We start from the raw sequence: 16,053 nt of genomic DNA, 5'->3' as shown, positions 1-16,053 counted from the left end.
CTGATCAAAATTTAGAAGTCAAATTCTGCAGAATCCACATGAGTTAAGCAAGCATGTGTCTATGAGACTGCAGTCCTTTACCATCACAACAAAAAAGTCTCAAGGATCAAGTAACATGTATAGTCATTAGTGTGGCTGGGTGATGTTTTTCTGTTCTCCCAGTTATGATATTCTTGCTCTGCTAGCCACCATTCTCTACAGAAAGTAGAGAAACAAACCTGGAAATAAAAAACCTACACCATAATTGAGGCTTCTCCAAATAGTGACAGTGAAAGTAAGTCTATACAGATTCTTGGGAGCTATCAGATGAAATACTTTCCTTGGGGTATTGCCAAGTTGTGAAACCTGAAATGATTTATAGGAAATACATTTCCAGATTCAGTGGGAATAAACCATATTTTCAGTTTTCAAAGTATCCCTCGTGGATACTTAAATAAAGCAAAACAAGGGGTTTGTTTTTCAGTTTGAAACTGCCTTTCATTTTGAAATGTAATTAATTAGTTTGCACGAAATAAAATAAAAAAAATTAAGAAAGTTAGGTTTAAATGTTTACATGGTTACAATACAAGTAGATGGTTTAAGGAACCCAGTCCAAAATTTCACTGTAGAATTTTTAAAAATTTCATATTTTCATTTCAGTTTGGCATCAGAAAATGTTCTAAGTCTTGAAAATTTTCATGGGAAAGAAAAAAAACATAGTTATATCCTTAATAGATTGCTGATATTCAGGGGGGGGAAAATTGTCTGCACACCTGGCTTTTTAAAGACAATAAAGTCCAGGAAAACACTTTAGAAGGAATTTACCTGCATGTTGCAAGGAGTGCCTGCTATAAATAGAGATAACATATTCTTAGTAGTTGGGTGTGGTGACAAGAAAGTGAAGCTGTCTCTCCATAGATCCAAAGGTATAAAATCAGACCTTTTTTTGAAGTTGTGCCAAAGCCGTTCCTACTACCCAGTTATATTTGGGTACCTAGTAATTTGGGCTGAAAAGGCAAATAAGATAGTAGCTTCCTCACTCTCCTGTATGCTGTTAACTACATAAAAAGTCACGACATAGCCATGCTAATGCTGTGATCCAAGTGGGCTCAACTGAATCTCTGAAATGAAAAGGAGACATGTGGCTGGGGATATAGACAGTAGCCAGAGAGGGCTCTGGCTACAGTAGGAGGATCTCCTTTCTCCACCAAATGTTAATAAGTATTCCTTACATTTCTGTGTTACTTCAGTAAGTGCACACTGGAAACAGGATGTGGGACAAAGCTCAAGCCATTGACTTCCTTCTAAATTGTTCTTCTTAACAAATCTGCCTACTGGCCACCACCGTCATTGTCTCTGTATCTGTTTACTGATGGGCAAAAATTTTCAGTCTCTTAATCTGATAGCTTTCCTGGCTACTAATTTAAAAAAGTGGGGATAGGGCTGGCACTATTAATGAATCAAGCATCCATAGAGTCACTCAAAATGCAAGTATAAGAAATATGTTTCATTCCTCAGAAGTTGCTGCGGGAAGAAAAAAGTCTGCTAACGCATCTTCCAAACATACTTTATCTGCTTGGCAACTGTTGCTCTGGTAAACATCCTGAGTAAGCCTATACAGTGTCATCACTTATGATAAACTTCCTTGCTGCTGACATTAATATTATTCTTTTTTTAATAGTTCCACCAATAGTGAGCTGAAAGTTTTCAGACTCTGCTAGAACATGGTACAGCTGTGCAGCACCTCAGTGGAAAAATTGCAGGCAGTGAAATCATAGTCCTGGAATTAGACAGTTATCAGATATGCCCCCCTCGAGATGATGAAAACATCATCATCATTGTCGATACTAGGAAAGCTTCAGGCTATACGAGTAGTCTAACCCCAAAGGCTGAGTAACAGGGACTGTGAAGCGTATCAGTTGGGATCAGTTCCATGCAATCCAGGTGAAGAAACGTACATGAAATGAAGCTGGTGAATAATAGTTGGAGTCTGATTTTCATTGTTTGACTGAAAGCAAATTGTTTAGTCATTTGGGATAAAAGCAGGTGAGACACAGTGTTGCTCAGCAGCCAGATCCCTAGCCCGGAGCTCAAAGGGCCTTATCCCTATTCCCTGCTCTGTCATTTGCCTGCTGATATAACCTGGATAAGCCAATTCATCTCTCTTTACCTCAGTTTGCAACTAACCTCCTTAATAAAGCAATTTTAGATTTACTGATAAAGAATGCTGTAAGAGCAAAGAACTATTACATTGTTATTTTATTGTGTTCTTACGGCTTTTACATTCAGCCTCCATCTAAGCTTTGGCAAGTCACAGAAAGTCTGATTTAAGTTCTGTGGTTATTTAGATAACAAATTAATACAAAATCAGACCTATGATTAACAAGTCCAATTAAATGACAGATTTTTAATTTTAATTACTTGCAGTATGCTACTCAATAATAATACCAGGTGTAATCTGAAACTATTTTTCACATGATATTGAATTTTTTTCTTTTTTTTGGTAAACAATTTCTAAACTAGAAAACTATGCTTTTTATATTTCCTCTGCTCCTCTGAGTTATACAGGAAAACCTCTCATAAGCATTCTCAACATTTTAAACTCATTTGTACAATAAGTTCATTATGGAAAAGCAAGCAATGATCAAAACTGAAAAAGAGAAAAAAAGATGTTGAATAAAAAGTAGAACATCTATTGACTTTAACAAGGCCACTTTGCAAGAAAACAACAGAGAAAGGAACTGCAAGAATCTTTTTAAAAGCTCTAAAACCCAGCCAGTTAAAACAAAGATAACATTAGTCTGGCAGACATACTAAAAAGAAGAAGTCTGCTTAGAATATGCCTCACAATGTAAGACATGTCAAAGGACAAATGACCCATGCAGACTTCCTAGTAACAAATAATGGCAGGAGAGGACTGCCCAAACAAGAGACATACCAGTCTTGGAAAAACTGAAGAAAGTTACTTATTAGAATCAACGGTTAGCAAAAACCAGCTGACTCGCTTTGTGAAGTTACACTGAAACCCTGCTTTCTTTCCCCAGTGGGATTTTGAGTAACTTCTGCTACCAGTGCTGTCTGGTCATTGTTATCCACAAGACCTTACAAATGGTGTGATTTGAAGAGATCAGAAATGCTGGATATGAAAGACAAAGTAAAGAAACAATCTTGGAAGAAAGCATTCTCTGAAGAACAGATCATGGAAGAAGTCTGAAGAACTTCACAGGCAATAGTGGAAGATGAAAGTTGCATATCCAGCTGTGTGTACGAGCTACTGCAGTTTCAGAGGTGGAGAGTGGGTTGATCTCAATGTGTTCCTCTCCATAAAAACTCAAGAAATACCCAGCCATAAGTACATTTTCAATAGAGGGATGGCAACTATGGTGCTCTTAGAAGCACTGGGGAGCATACTACACACTATTGAAAAAAATAAAACTCATGAAATGCACATTTCATTTCCACTTGCTGAAGACCTTGAAATTTTACTCTGGAAATATTAGGACAAAGAGTGAAAAAAAAACCCCAAACTTAAGATTTTCACTGACAGAAAGACTTGGCTTGGGATCTGAAGTAAGTATAGTTCAAACAAAATGCTACCTTTGGAAATGATCACTTTGTAAAAAACATATAATGATTAACACAATCTACTGAATCAAATCTCGTCTAGAATCTATAGAAATCAATGGGAAAGGTCTTACGCTACCTTAAATCAGTGCAAGCTTCTGACGATGGAAGAGAACACTGTCACATACACTACTGTTTTTTCTCTAATACCAGAAGGGCAGGGATCCCATAGCCTGTAACCAGAATGCCTAGGCCAGCAGGCAACTTCTACTAGAATTTTTGGTGGCAAAATGTTTCCATTTTCTGGACTCTGTGTCACTCTATCCATCCATATACTACAGTTTCAAGAATCTTGTGATTTATACTGAAAATACTGACTAGCAAGAAACTTTCCTAAGATGCATGCAGGTTATTTGTATCCCATCTAGATGTTCAGTTAAATTTCTTTAATAATTCTTACAGTCTTAGTTTTGAATCTTTTATAACTGGTTTAGTAAAAAGGTATGTTTAATAACTAGAGCTTGCAATTAACATTAGTATGTACACAATGCTGTTGCTATCACAAATGTGTTGAGAATAATGATATGCCTTGGGTTTAATATATTTTTTCCTATTTTTTTAAAAAAAGTTCATTTAAACTTAACAATTCATGGGAGGCAGTGAAGATTCACTTGCATGAGGGAAGAATGGGAAAGAGGCATGGGCAGCGTGGCCTCGATATTCTGTGAATTCAAATACTATATTAAATTCTACATATATAGGCAGTGGAGATATGTAAGGGCAATGCACTACTGTTTGCATGTAGTCATCCTCAAATAGTGAAGCATCATTGTCTCCCAAAAGTGCTGGAATCATTGTGAAGCCAGTGATTTTGCTGTGATGCTCATTGATTGTAGTAATCTTCTATTTTAATGAGATATAGCTGGATTTTACAAAAAGATCCAGAATTAAATCAATGTTTGAATGGCAAATGATACAGTGACAGACCTCAATTCAGGTACTGTGAGTTTCATGACATTGGAAGGCATCATGAAGTCAGATTCACTCAAGCAAGAGTAAATTCAAATAGCAAATCAGGAATAAGCCATCTTAATAAATAGAAAATCCTAGATAGGTAGTAATTTGTTATTAATAAAGCACCACAAGATATTTTGTTCCCCCAAGGAAATTACTTTCTTGAAGCAAAATTCATTGAGTTGTCTGTCAAGTACACTAGACAAAGCAAAAAACTGGTCTTGTGTCACCCATTATTACCACGTTATAATGAGTATTAACAGCAAGCTATATACAGTACAAAAGATGGATCAAGACCAGTAAGCTTGTATCAGAGCTGAAAAGGAAAGCAAGCCAGCAAAGGACTCTGAAATCAGAAGTAAGAAGATCTTATCATGTACTTGCAAAAAATAAAAGTAAGTTCTTTAAGCAAAGCAGAGATCTCTCTTAGGAACAGCAGAAGTAGCCGACACAGCGTGGAACCACTTTTCCAGATGATCTGCTACTAGTCATTGTGTATAGATCCCATTTGTCTTCCTTGAACAGTCTGAAAGCATGTCTTAGGCATACCTTACTATATCAATTCCTGAAACACTGCTAATTCAGGTGACTTTTAAAACTATTTGCTCTGGATGGATGTGAGATATTGGGATATCTCCCAATACAGCAATTAATTCAAGATACCAAACCAGTAAGTTAAAAAGCAAAAGACAGACTTACATTAGGACTTGAACATGTTGCTATGACTATCATTGTGGATATATTTGTATCATGTCAGGGGTCGAAAAAAGGTGCTAATATGTTGCCTTGCAATTGCTGTGAGTACATTAGGACTTGAACATGTTGCTATGACTATCATTGTGGATATATTTGTATCATGTCAGGGGTCGAAAAAAGGTGCTAATATGTTGCCTTGCAATTGCTGTGAGTCAACAGTAATATGATTGTGACTGGTGTTGATAAAGTGGTATGACCTGAGCACTATGAGTATGAATAATAAAGTCAGATAAAGTATTTGACTGATACTGTTAATAAATTCAGTGCAGGTCTGCAAACAACGAGTTGCAAGGGTGTTTCAAAAATTAGGAAAATACTTAGCTCTTACTCATAAAGAGTTATTTTCTCACATAGATTGTTCAGCTGAAGTAAGGATTGCATAGCCAGGCTCAATGATGGATTATCAAACAGTTAGCAACTGAAGAGAGTTTCCTGGTTCTAAGATAACAGCTTTCCAGAGAATGCTCCAGTCCTCTGTACTCTTGTTCACTTCTGCACTAGTAGAAGAATGTGTGCACAAGGACTTTTTTCTTATGAATAATAATAATAATGCTTATTTCAGCTGAAATATCCTTGTATGTGAAATCATAGCTGCTTTCTGAAATTCAAGTGAAAGAGGCACTAATCTTGTTGATGGAACACCAGGCTGGGACTTAGGAGAAAATATTCTATTTACAACTACATTGCTGGGTGACTTATTTTGCTGTCTCTCTGTTTACCTATGAGGTAGGAATAAAATCACTGACTTCCAAAGGGCTGCAAAAACTCCTAGTTATTATTGTCTGCTATCAGCATATTGGTCAGTTCACTTCTTTCTCACTAGCTGGGATCATCTTTACTCTGTTAAATAACACTACATCTAGACTTGAAATTTTAAGTTCTACAGTAATTTAAACACATTCGGACTGATTCCAGTTGTGCTGAATGTGTTGATGAAACACACCAGATAAGACAGTAACCCCGTCTAGACCAAATGTTGTAATATTTGTGAACTGTAATGCAAGTTACAGAACTGTAACAAGAACTGTAATGCAAACTGTAACGTTTCCATGTAACACAAGAAAAAGAAGCACTACACAGAACAAAATTTCCTCAGAGATACCACCTGTTTCGGAAGTGATACATTGAGAAAGCGTAAGACGTCAAATCTCTTTGAAGAAGAATTCAAGTTCTTCTTCTACGGTACTTGGAAGAATCCAGCAGATGACAAGTGGAAGGAATACATCTCAGACATACGTTGATGTCGAAACATTCAAATGTTTAAGGTGCTGTAGGATATATCGAGGAGAGACCACTGCATTTTGTTACTAATGCCCACCTTGAGCTTTGAAGATGTGGATGTAGATCATCAAGTAGATGTTATCAACAAACACTCTTGTAGGTTATTAATGGATATATATAACCCTTGCTGGGCCCAAGACTTGCAATGCTGTGGCTATACTATATTTTTTAAATGGGATTGTGATAACATAGAAGAAATTGAAGAAAATAACATTGCCTATATTTTATTTTGAAGGGTAACCTAGTCAGGTAGAGAGAGTTTTTTGAACTTTTCCTCCTTTGCTCAGCAAAGGAAATTAATTAATTCATTCATTCATTTGCAAATGCAAAATTTTGGATAGAAATTCCACTGATCTTTAAGGGTACTGTTGCAACATTTTCCCAGTCTTCCATTGTTCTGTATGTAATATATTGGGTACTCTACATTAATTTACCATAGGGCTGGCCCTCACTGGCATGTATATAAATAATAGGAGTTGTTAGGAAATATAAAGACAAAGAAAAAAGATCTCCAGCTCCAGAAAGAAACACAAACTACTTGTTATATGAACTACCTGGATAAAAATATACTCTCAGCAAAGCATTAACAGAAAACAAATTTGGATTCAGTCGTTGGTCTTAATCTCCAAGTCACAGGATATGCCTCCTCCTGGAAAACTGGATGATCGGACTTTTCTCTAATTCACAACAACCCACAGAGACAGAAAATGCTGTCTAGCACATATGCCTAGAGATGCTCTGAAAAAAACTGAATAACTGTGCTGGTCTTACCCTTCCATGATGCTCTAAGATTGTGTCTGCTTCACTGTTTTAAAAGCCAGTTAATGCTGTGCTCTCTTCAGCATGAACACTAACTATATCACTGCTAGATAATGTGTGAGACTTGGCAGGTCAAGGAGATGTTGAGAAAATAAAGCAAAACTACTGTGATCTTTTCCCACTGAACAAGCAGCCAGGAAATACAGCCATAAGAAAAAGAATGAACAGGACTGATCTAATAGAAATGTCAGGAGACACAAAAATCATCATACACACTCTGAGAAGAGCTCTGCAACATTTTACACCACAACAGCGAGCAAATAGATCCAGGGTTTTCTGAGGCAAGCCACAAAAACAGGAAAGAAACTTCTCTCTGGGCAGTCACCATGGGAACATGTCTCACATACTCACAACGTCTGCCTGTTACTGCTTTTAATACAAGAATTGTGAACTGGATAGCTGCCTGTCTAAAACCTTAGCTGTGCCCATTCAGTGATGAACTGGAACCACCAAGTATCTATTCTCTGTAGGCTATAAAATGATTTTGTTAACATTCCAGAAAAGAGGAGTTTAAGAGTTTAGAGCTCAATATGAGATTTCAAGAAAAGTATTTTTATTTTCTGTGCTAGAAGAGTTTTTGCTCCTCCCAAGAAGGCAAAGTGACTCTTGTTAGTGCAATATAACAGTGGTATTTTGTTAATACCAATCTTCTGAAGTCACTGGATGCTCCTGCCCTATTAGCCTGATGTTGAACACAATGACAGTAAGTCAGACTTACCAGCACAGTAGGCTGAAATAAAAAGAAAATAATAAAAAATATGAGTAAGAGAATGTTCTTGTCAATTGAGTCTTCTCTGAGGCCTGTCTCTTGGCCTCAGAAGAACTTGGTCTCAAGAAGAACTTGGTCTCTACATTTCATTTTTCCTGAGAATGACTAAGCTGCTGAGCAGAAGTTTTACTGGATCAAATGGATATAACCTTCTTTCACAGACACAGGCTGACAAGAGTCTATCTATCAGATTTATTGGACTGCTTCAGCCAGATGTCCGAGAGAGAGAGAGATGGATTAATGGGGAAAACAGTAAACAGGTGTGAGAAACAGAAAAAAAGTTGTTCAAAAGAAGACACAGACATTTAAATGATATAGCTGGGTACCACCTGGACACACCTAGTTCCTGCACAGTGACACTCAAACTTCTCTGGACTTGTAATGTTCTGGTCACATGGCCTTCTGGCATTGTGACCAGGTGGCCCACCTTCGGGTTACAGACAGTAGGTCTATTCTTGGCTCCTCCTCTGACTTGCTGGGTATTTCATGTCTCTCGGCACTTGGCCTTCCCAGAGTATCAAGCCTTCATGTACAAGTACCTCCAAGATCTCAAGAAGATAGCTGATAGTTATCACTAGAAAGTAGTGTTTCAAACAGGAGAGAAATTTGACTAAATTTAAGACATCATTCTTCAGTTAATTATTAAATCAATTTTAAAGTTCTTGAACCTAAAGAAGTGTTAAGTTTGACAGTAGGACAAAAGATGTAAGTCAGTTCTCATTTGCCAAACAGCTTCAAACATCCCTAATCATAAAAAGATAAGTCTTGAATAAGAATTTTTTAAGAAAACTACACTTTGCATTTGCTATATAGATAGTACACACATAAGTAAACAGGATAAAACTGTCAGAGTGACAAAGAAAAGTTGTATCTGATTTTTATAGCACTGCTACTGGAGAAATTGATTTGAACACAGTACATCATAGCATTTCACTTCCATGTTCTAAATGTTCTTATATGTTGAATTTATGCATAAGCAATATATAGGAACAGAGAGGAAAAAAACTACGTTTATAAAGATGAAGACTCATTAGCAAAAGAGGCTTTTTTTCTACACTTATATGCCTGAGTGAATGATGGAAAAGGCAAAGGACATGTAAATTAATGGAGGACACCTAATCAAGCAGGAGGAGGAAGAATAGGGAAGTGAGTGAAAGCAAAACATTAAGATGAGTTCAGGCCTCACCCTCAGTTTCTTCATTATTAATGAATCATGTTTCTTTATAATTGGCAAATACTACTTTCCCTTGAACCTGCCCAGTTAACAATTCCATATTCCTGGTGCGGAAGCTTCACCCAGAGCACCGTGATGGAGTTGGGAAGACCTGGCTGCCCCTAGCAGTGACATACTGCCTTAGTGTCCTCATTCCACGATAGGGATACTCCATCTTACCTATAAGATGTGCATTGGCCAATGGCAAAGAGTATGTAAATGACTAATCACTACCATCACAATCATCCCTACGGTACTGTTGAACTATTACATTTACATGCTGTAGAAAGAGCAGGTGCCAGCTTGCTTGGTCTGTTTTGAGTGGGCATGCAGGGTCTGCCTGCTCTCTGAAAACAGCTGCAGTCATGCTGCTCTGACGAGTGTGATACCAATCCCTTGCTGATAAGCCTCCCTGGTGGCAAGATATGTTCTCTCAGAGAGGCTGCCAACTTAAGGTTGGTGCTTGACTTTTAGACTCCAATTTGGATAGCAGGTTGCTTGCCTGGACAGAGCTCACTCACATCTGCCCACAGGGTCTGGGTGGTCATAGACCATACGCTGAGCTCCAGTTAACCTTTCACTTCTGTATGGGAACGCTGCAAGAAACTATGCATTACATCTACCCACACATACCACACCCTGCTTCTTTACAGACAGCTATCCATTAACAAAAATAACAATAAAAAAGCCCCCTAGGGAAATATACTTCTGAGAACCTGTTTTGCTAACATGCTGCCACTGTGAGATACATATAATCAACAAAAGCTATGCCACAGCAGATTTTTTTACTATTATATGTTCTGTCAAGGGAAGCTTCTTATTTACGAAAGCACGTATTTAGTAAAACAGACATTAACTGTGTAGTTGATGATCGCCGGCTAGTGCCCTTTTCCTAGGCAACTGCCAGCCCGTACCCTGGCAACCTCTTTTATAACCATCTTGCATTGCTTTTGGAATGGTATCATTAGCAGAAACAGAGACGGAAGCTTTACCACAGCTGCTGCATGTCTGATTTTTTTTTCTTTTTTTTTTTTTTGCAAAGACACAACGCAGTCTCTTAGAGCTTCCAGCTACTGAGCCTAGCACAGTCATCAATAGAAGGAAAGAAAGAAGTGAAGCAATGTATTTCTCAAACTGCAAATGTAAGTAAAATTCAGGTTTTCTCTGTGATTTTTACTTTGAATTGGCATGGTTGCTTGACCTTCCATGTTAGTAATTGCCAAAATTGTAGATATTCTTCAACTCCTTTCTGTCTTCTTTTTTTTCCTATTTCACAATGTGAGGGTTGAAGGTTATTGTACTGAAATAAGATTGCTGCATTATATAATGTAGCCAGTGTTGTCATGTAGAGGAACTGGAAAGTCCCAAAGCCAGTGCATACAAAAGAGAGCTCAATTAATTGTAGGCACAGACTCCAAAAATGACTGCAGGTTTCATTAGGCAGGAAACAGTCACGGAGGTTTGAACTTTAAATTGCAATTAGCTGAACTTTCAGTCTGACTGAAAAGATTCTCCAAGGAAAACCCCTCTTTCTCTCAGTTGCCATTTCACATTACTGCCTGCAAACTCATTCATATGACGAGCTGCTCTGTCGTCCCTTGGGTGCGGTCAGCTCCAGCAGCCGTGGCAGGGGAGTAAAATCACAGCCAGCTGCTACTGGTACTACTGCTGATGCCACTGTTGGAAGGCCTGTGATTTGGCGGGGAGGAACCTGACAAACATTCAGGACTGACACAATCCTCTCTGGCATCAGTCCTGGTGCCAGATATAACCACCAGATATATCACAAAGAAACCCTTACAGGTAAAGGCAAAGAACAAAATAGACTGTGGATGTGGGTTTTACTCGGTAGCAACCATGATGTGTGTATCAGAGATGTGTTGGCGACCCCAACCTCTCTCTTGCTCCTCTCACCTTGGTGGCCTTCAATTGGAACTTTGAACTTCTCTAGTGTAAGAATTCAATTTAGTGTTGAAAAATGAAATTTGATAAAGCATGCTCTCAGTTACCAGCTGTTGCTAAAATATCACTTGTTTTGAACACTGTGAATTGTGCCAGTACAATGTTGTATTGTTTTCAAAGTAGGCAAGATTACTGTGGTGGGTCATGTTGGTTTCGTGATTATCCTCTCTGTGAAGTTACAGTTCACAGGTAACTATGCACATTTAGCCTTGGTCCTGGAAAAAGCAATTTTAGAGGAGAGTTTGGCAGAACACCTTCCCTTGCTCTCTCGCATAGGGTTCTCTTTAAAAAAAAAAAATAAATCAATATTTTATAAAGAATGCAATACTTGTCGTATTAAGTTGAGAATTATCATCTTCTATCTTGAGTGTATTTTCAAACACTTATCCATTAGTGCAGGAACAGAAATGTGAGGCAAGAAGACCAGAAAGCAAATGGAGAAACCTTCTTACAGCATCTGGAATTCCAACAAATTTTTAAGTTCTTGGGCTGACTTACCCTCTCTATATGAGAGCTCTACATCATTTTTTCCCTGCTTCTCTACAATGTATTCCACTACCAGTCAACTACATTCAGAACCAGAATTATCCTTTTATCAAAGAAGAAATAGAGTTACCAGTCTTCTACTCTGTCTTCTTACCCAGTAGCACCATCACCATACCCAAACTGTCCTTTAAAGGTGTTTATCTAGTCTGTGCTTATCTAATCTGTCCTTAAAAACAATGTCTCTTAGCAACCTATTTTCAAACCTAATTACTGCTGCTGTTTAGCCACTCCCTCTGAATACCAGCTCTTCTCTGGCAAGAACATTGCCATCTTGCATTGTTTGCCCTTTGCTTTTTAATTAACCCATATTAACCCAATTTCCTCCTCCACATCAGCAATGCAGTTTTTACTTTTTCCAACTTTTCACATATCTATCCGCTCCACTCCTATTATACATTAACTTGATTGCTGCTGCTATCTTTTTTTATTCCTCATTTATTTTCCCCTGTTCCTGACAGTTGCTATCCAAATTAGTGGAAATGTCTACAGAGGTTTACACTAGGTTCTTGCTTGGATACCTTTCAGATTTCTTCTCTAAGTTAAATTCTTCAAGACTTCATGCAGTCTATATAACTAATTTTAGTTGCTTCCTGCAATCCACCATGCTCCTTGCCATACAACCAGACATCCCTTTGAGATCTAAATTTTTCCTCACTATATTTTCCTGCTCTCTTCCACTTTCATTTGAAATGGAAGTTGTCCTTCAAAGAAAGCATTTTTTTTTATCCCTTCATGAAATTCTTGAGAACCCATCTTTTCTACAAGTATTTTAGCAGTAATGAGCTCATGATTCTCTCTGCTGTTTATACCTGTCTGTCAGCATCTCAGGACATCTCATCCTGCTGGCACATTCTTGCTACAGTAGAACCTCATGCACGTTTAGGTGCTAGATTAATAACTGCAACATTAATACTGTCTTCAGGTCCTGGCCTATAAAAGTCATGGGGACTGTTCTGGAAAGAAAGACACACCAGGTATGGGGGAGCATTTCACTTAAACTTGGCTAGAGCTACCAGTGGTTTTAAAAACATTTAGTTTAAAAAGTTCTTCCTCAATTGTATGATGCTATCTTTCCTCATTAAGCCTTTCTCATACTTCCTGTTTTCAAGGTAATGGTTCTGCATTGTGGTGAACACGAGTAACTAAAGAATCAACAAACATTTCTCCAAAGACTGCAAGACATTCCTCTGCCATGTTTTGTTGGCTCTGTGTGTGAGAGTATTTCAAGGGCAGGTATATAACCTTTCCATTAAACAATGATGGAAGTTCAAGTGAACTTCAATAAAGTATAGTTACTTTGCAGCTTTGGGAAAATAGCCAAGATACACACTGTAAGGACTAAGTGAAAATAAACTAGCACAAAGAGCTTCTTCAAACTGCTTTATTTACAAATTTACATGATGGATATATAAGCCAAGAGGCAGGCAGGTCCCTTCCTTTGTGACTGACTGTAGCTATAGTAGCCCTGTCTCAAAGCCTTACGTCTTACCTGAGACTCTGACAACCTCTCCAGTGCTAATAGCTAAACTCCTCCCTCCCACTGGTGGACTCACTCTCCCTCTTTTCATTTCATCTTCACACTACTATTTCTATTCCAGATTCTTCCAGTTTGGGGGTCAAAATTCTAGGATTTGCTTTGTGTTAATCAAGGAAAACTTTTGAGAGAAATATTTTTACAAATACATAATGCTCACAGGGGAAAATCTCTGCCAGAATCATCATTAACCAAGATGTCAGCATCTATATCGTCTTGGCTCCAGACTCCTTAGACAACAAAAGTCACCTCAATACCATGAGTACACCTCACTCACATGTCAGTGACAGTATGGTCACAGCAGCACAGAACTCAGGATGAGTAAGTTTTTCAGCTGCTCGCTATAACTCATCTCTCCTTTAGTAATCACGTTAACAGTAATCCCAGGTCCTTTCTAATTTTGCCAAATTCTGTACTAAAAGAATCAAAATTCCAATTCAGGAGCAGATCTGAATTTTGTCTTCAAGCAAGGTGTTTCCCAACAGCAATGGCCACTACTCTATGATACACAGCAAAGTCACTGGTTTAAAAAACAAAATAAAACCACCATCAACTGTTGTTTTGAAGTAATTACTGACTACAAAGTCAGGCTGGAATGTACTGCATACCAACTAAAATATATCGTAGCTATAGTCTAATACCTTGCTAAGCCAATAAAGACACTTCCCTGTGGGGCATATGTGAAGTTTGACATACTTTTTCTAACTATGCTGAAGACTAGATGATGGGGTTTTCTGCTATGTCTCACTGTAAAAATGCATAACTCCCAGAATCAGTGCAGACCCTGCTTCTTTAGGACGCTCCTGGCAGCTCATAAAAGGAGAACAGTTGAGCAGGCGGTAACTAAATAATTATAATACTTATACAGCATACAAACTTGGACCAAGCCAAGGTTTTAAACACATACATACTTTATTTGCCTACACTACCCCTGCCCTTTCTCTAAGGGCTTTATCCATATACCTGATTTTAGCAAACACATTTTAGTACAACAAACAGACAATTTTAGAAAGAAAAGCAATGAGGGTTCTTCAGCTATCACAGATGCGCTGGGAACTGTTCACTCCGATACACCCATTCACAGCCCAGCAGCACTGCAACCATTACAGAAGTATCCACTGCTGCTCAAACAAATGAGATATATATTTAATATACACACACACAGCCCTTGGGTGACAATGGCCATGAAAAATGTATTTTGTTAGACTCCTGGAACCAATGATTAGAAAAATAATGTAGAAGCATAATTGTTATCCCTAACCACAAAATGCCTCGAGGCAGTTGCTGTCACAGTGAGAGTCTATTAAAAGCATGGCCATTTCCCTCAAACACGGTTGAGCCTGCACCATGTGAAATTTCAAAAGCATTCTGTCATTCTGGACATAAAATTTTTATTTTTGTCTCTGTATTAACGTAGCATTTTTAAATACAAATATTCGAAGCAGGTAACCAAGCTACAGAAAGTTAATTGATAAACAACTGAATTTTGTGGTCATTTCTAACCCCCTTTGTTCCAAAATCTCATCAGTCAACCCCAAAGAAACCTTAGTAAGTCAGAAACAAGCATGCTTGGCAAAAAGCTCTCCAAATTTCAGTCACAGATCACTGCAGTTTTGCTTCTGTTCAGCAAGGCTGCGTCCAAACGCAGTATGTATTAGCTGTTAATTCAGCCCATGTAAACTCAAGAATGCAGTTGTGCTGGGGGGTGGGTCCATCCCCATCCCCCTCACCCCCTCTCTTTTCCCTACTGTCTGAAATGGAGCTGGGAGAGCAAACTAAGTATGTAACAGCAGTCACACTGTTGAACCGAGCTTTACCAGAGCTGTTCTAAATTCCCTAATGTACTTCTGTTCTTAGTTTAAACTTAACTTTAATGATCTACAATTCACTTTATAGATCTGGAATTGCCCTTTCCTAGCAATACACAGCTTCCCGTGATTGTACAGACCAGCACAGCTGAGGTTACAGTTCTAAAGCATCTCTGATAACTCTTACCAATAATAAAACTTTATATAAAGATAGACGCAAGAAAGCTGTTAGCTATCTAGCAGAAGAGCTCTTGCTGTCTGAAGCATAAACTTATTAGCAACCATAAGTGTTTTCATTCATAAAAAACTTACGTGTTTCTGTTAGACAAAGCTTCAGCAAACATAATCCAAAAGTTGCCCGTAAGGAGAAGCTGACCATTGTTTTCTCGGAACTGTTTTGCAAAACCAGAGATCCTTGCAAGCTGCGGAAAGAAGAAAAGCCCGGACGCTTGTTACGCCTGCAGTCAATAAGTCTGAAGTTTGCTGCACTTTTTATTCTGATTCAAAGGAACTGAAGTAATGACATAACTGGGAGGGGGAGCTCCATCAAAAGTCACACCCATATTGCAACAAAAGTTACCCAGCAGTGGAAGAAGGGGGGTGGGAGGGGAGCCAGTACTGACTAAGCAGCCACACTTGAGTTTTAAAGAGGCACTAAACCTCCTCTTCCTACACAAGTACAGTCAAAAGTTGTATTTACGGCGCTTGCAGGAAAATTTGTGTAATCTCTCATGAGATAGCTCAGAAAAGGCACTGTTTGTTATAAGCTTGCCCTCCTGCATTTTAAAAATCTCCTTATTATTGCAAA

The 16,053-nt window shown here is 38.2% G+C and overlaps 1 protein-coding gene across 16 annotated transcripts in view; it reads right to left on the bottom strand.

Moving 5' to 3' along the window:
- The window catches only part of CD44 (CD44 molecule (IN blood group)), a 57,401-nt gene extending 41,632 nt beyond the window's left edge, over positions 1 to 15,769 (bottom strand). For 5 of the 16 annotated variants that reach the window (XM_075502470.1, XM_075502467.1, XM_075502465.1 and 2 more), the window contains exon 1: positions 15,558 to 15,768. In XM_075502470.1, the coding sequence (XP_075358585.1) occupies positions 15,558 to 15,624 (67 nt within the window). In that variant the 5' untranslated portion in view covers positions 15,625 to 15,768. Of the gene's footprint in view, positions 1 to 15,557 lie in introns of all 16 variants that reach the window. The other 11 variants (XM_075502463.1, XM_075502464.1, XM_075502479.1 and 8 more) reach the window with 6 other exon arrangements.
- Between the last annotated feature and the right edge of the window lie 284 nt (positions 15,770 to 16,053).

This window comes from Mycteria americana, chromosome 5 (assembly GCF_035582795.1).
Source record: "Mycteria americana isolate JAX WOST 10 ecotype Jacksonville Zoo and Gardens chromosome 5, USCA_MyAme_1.0, whole genome shotgun sequence".
In the NCBI taxonomy this organism is placed as follows: domain Eukaryota; kingdom Metazoa; phylum Chordata; class Aves; order Ciconiiformes; family Ciconiidae; genus Mycteria; species Mycteria americana.
The sequence above is the reverse complement of the archived record's forward strand: the minus strand, read 5'-3'. Positions and strand labels throughout refer to the sequence as shown.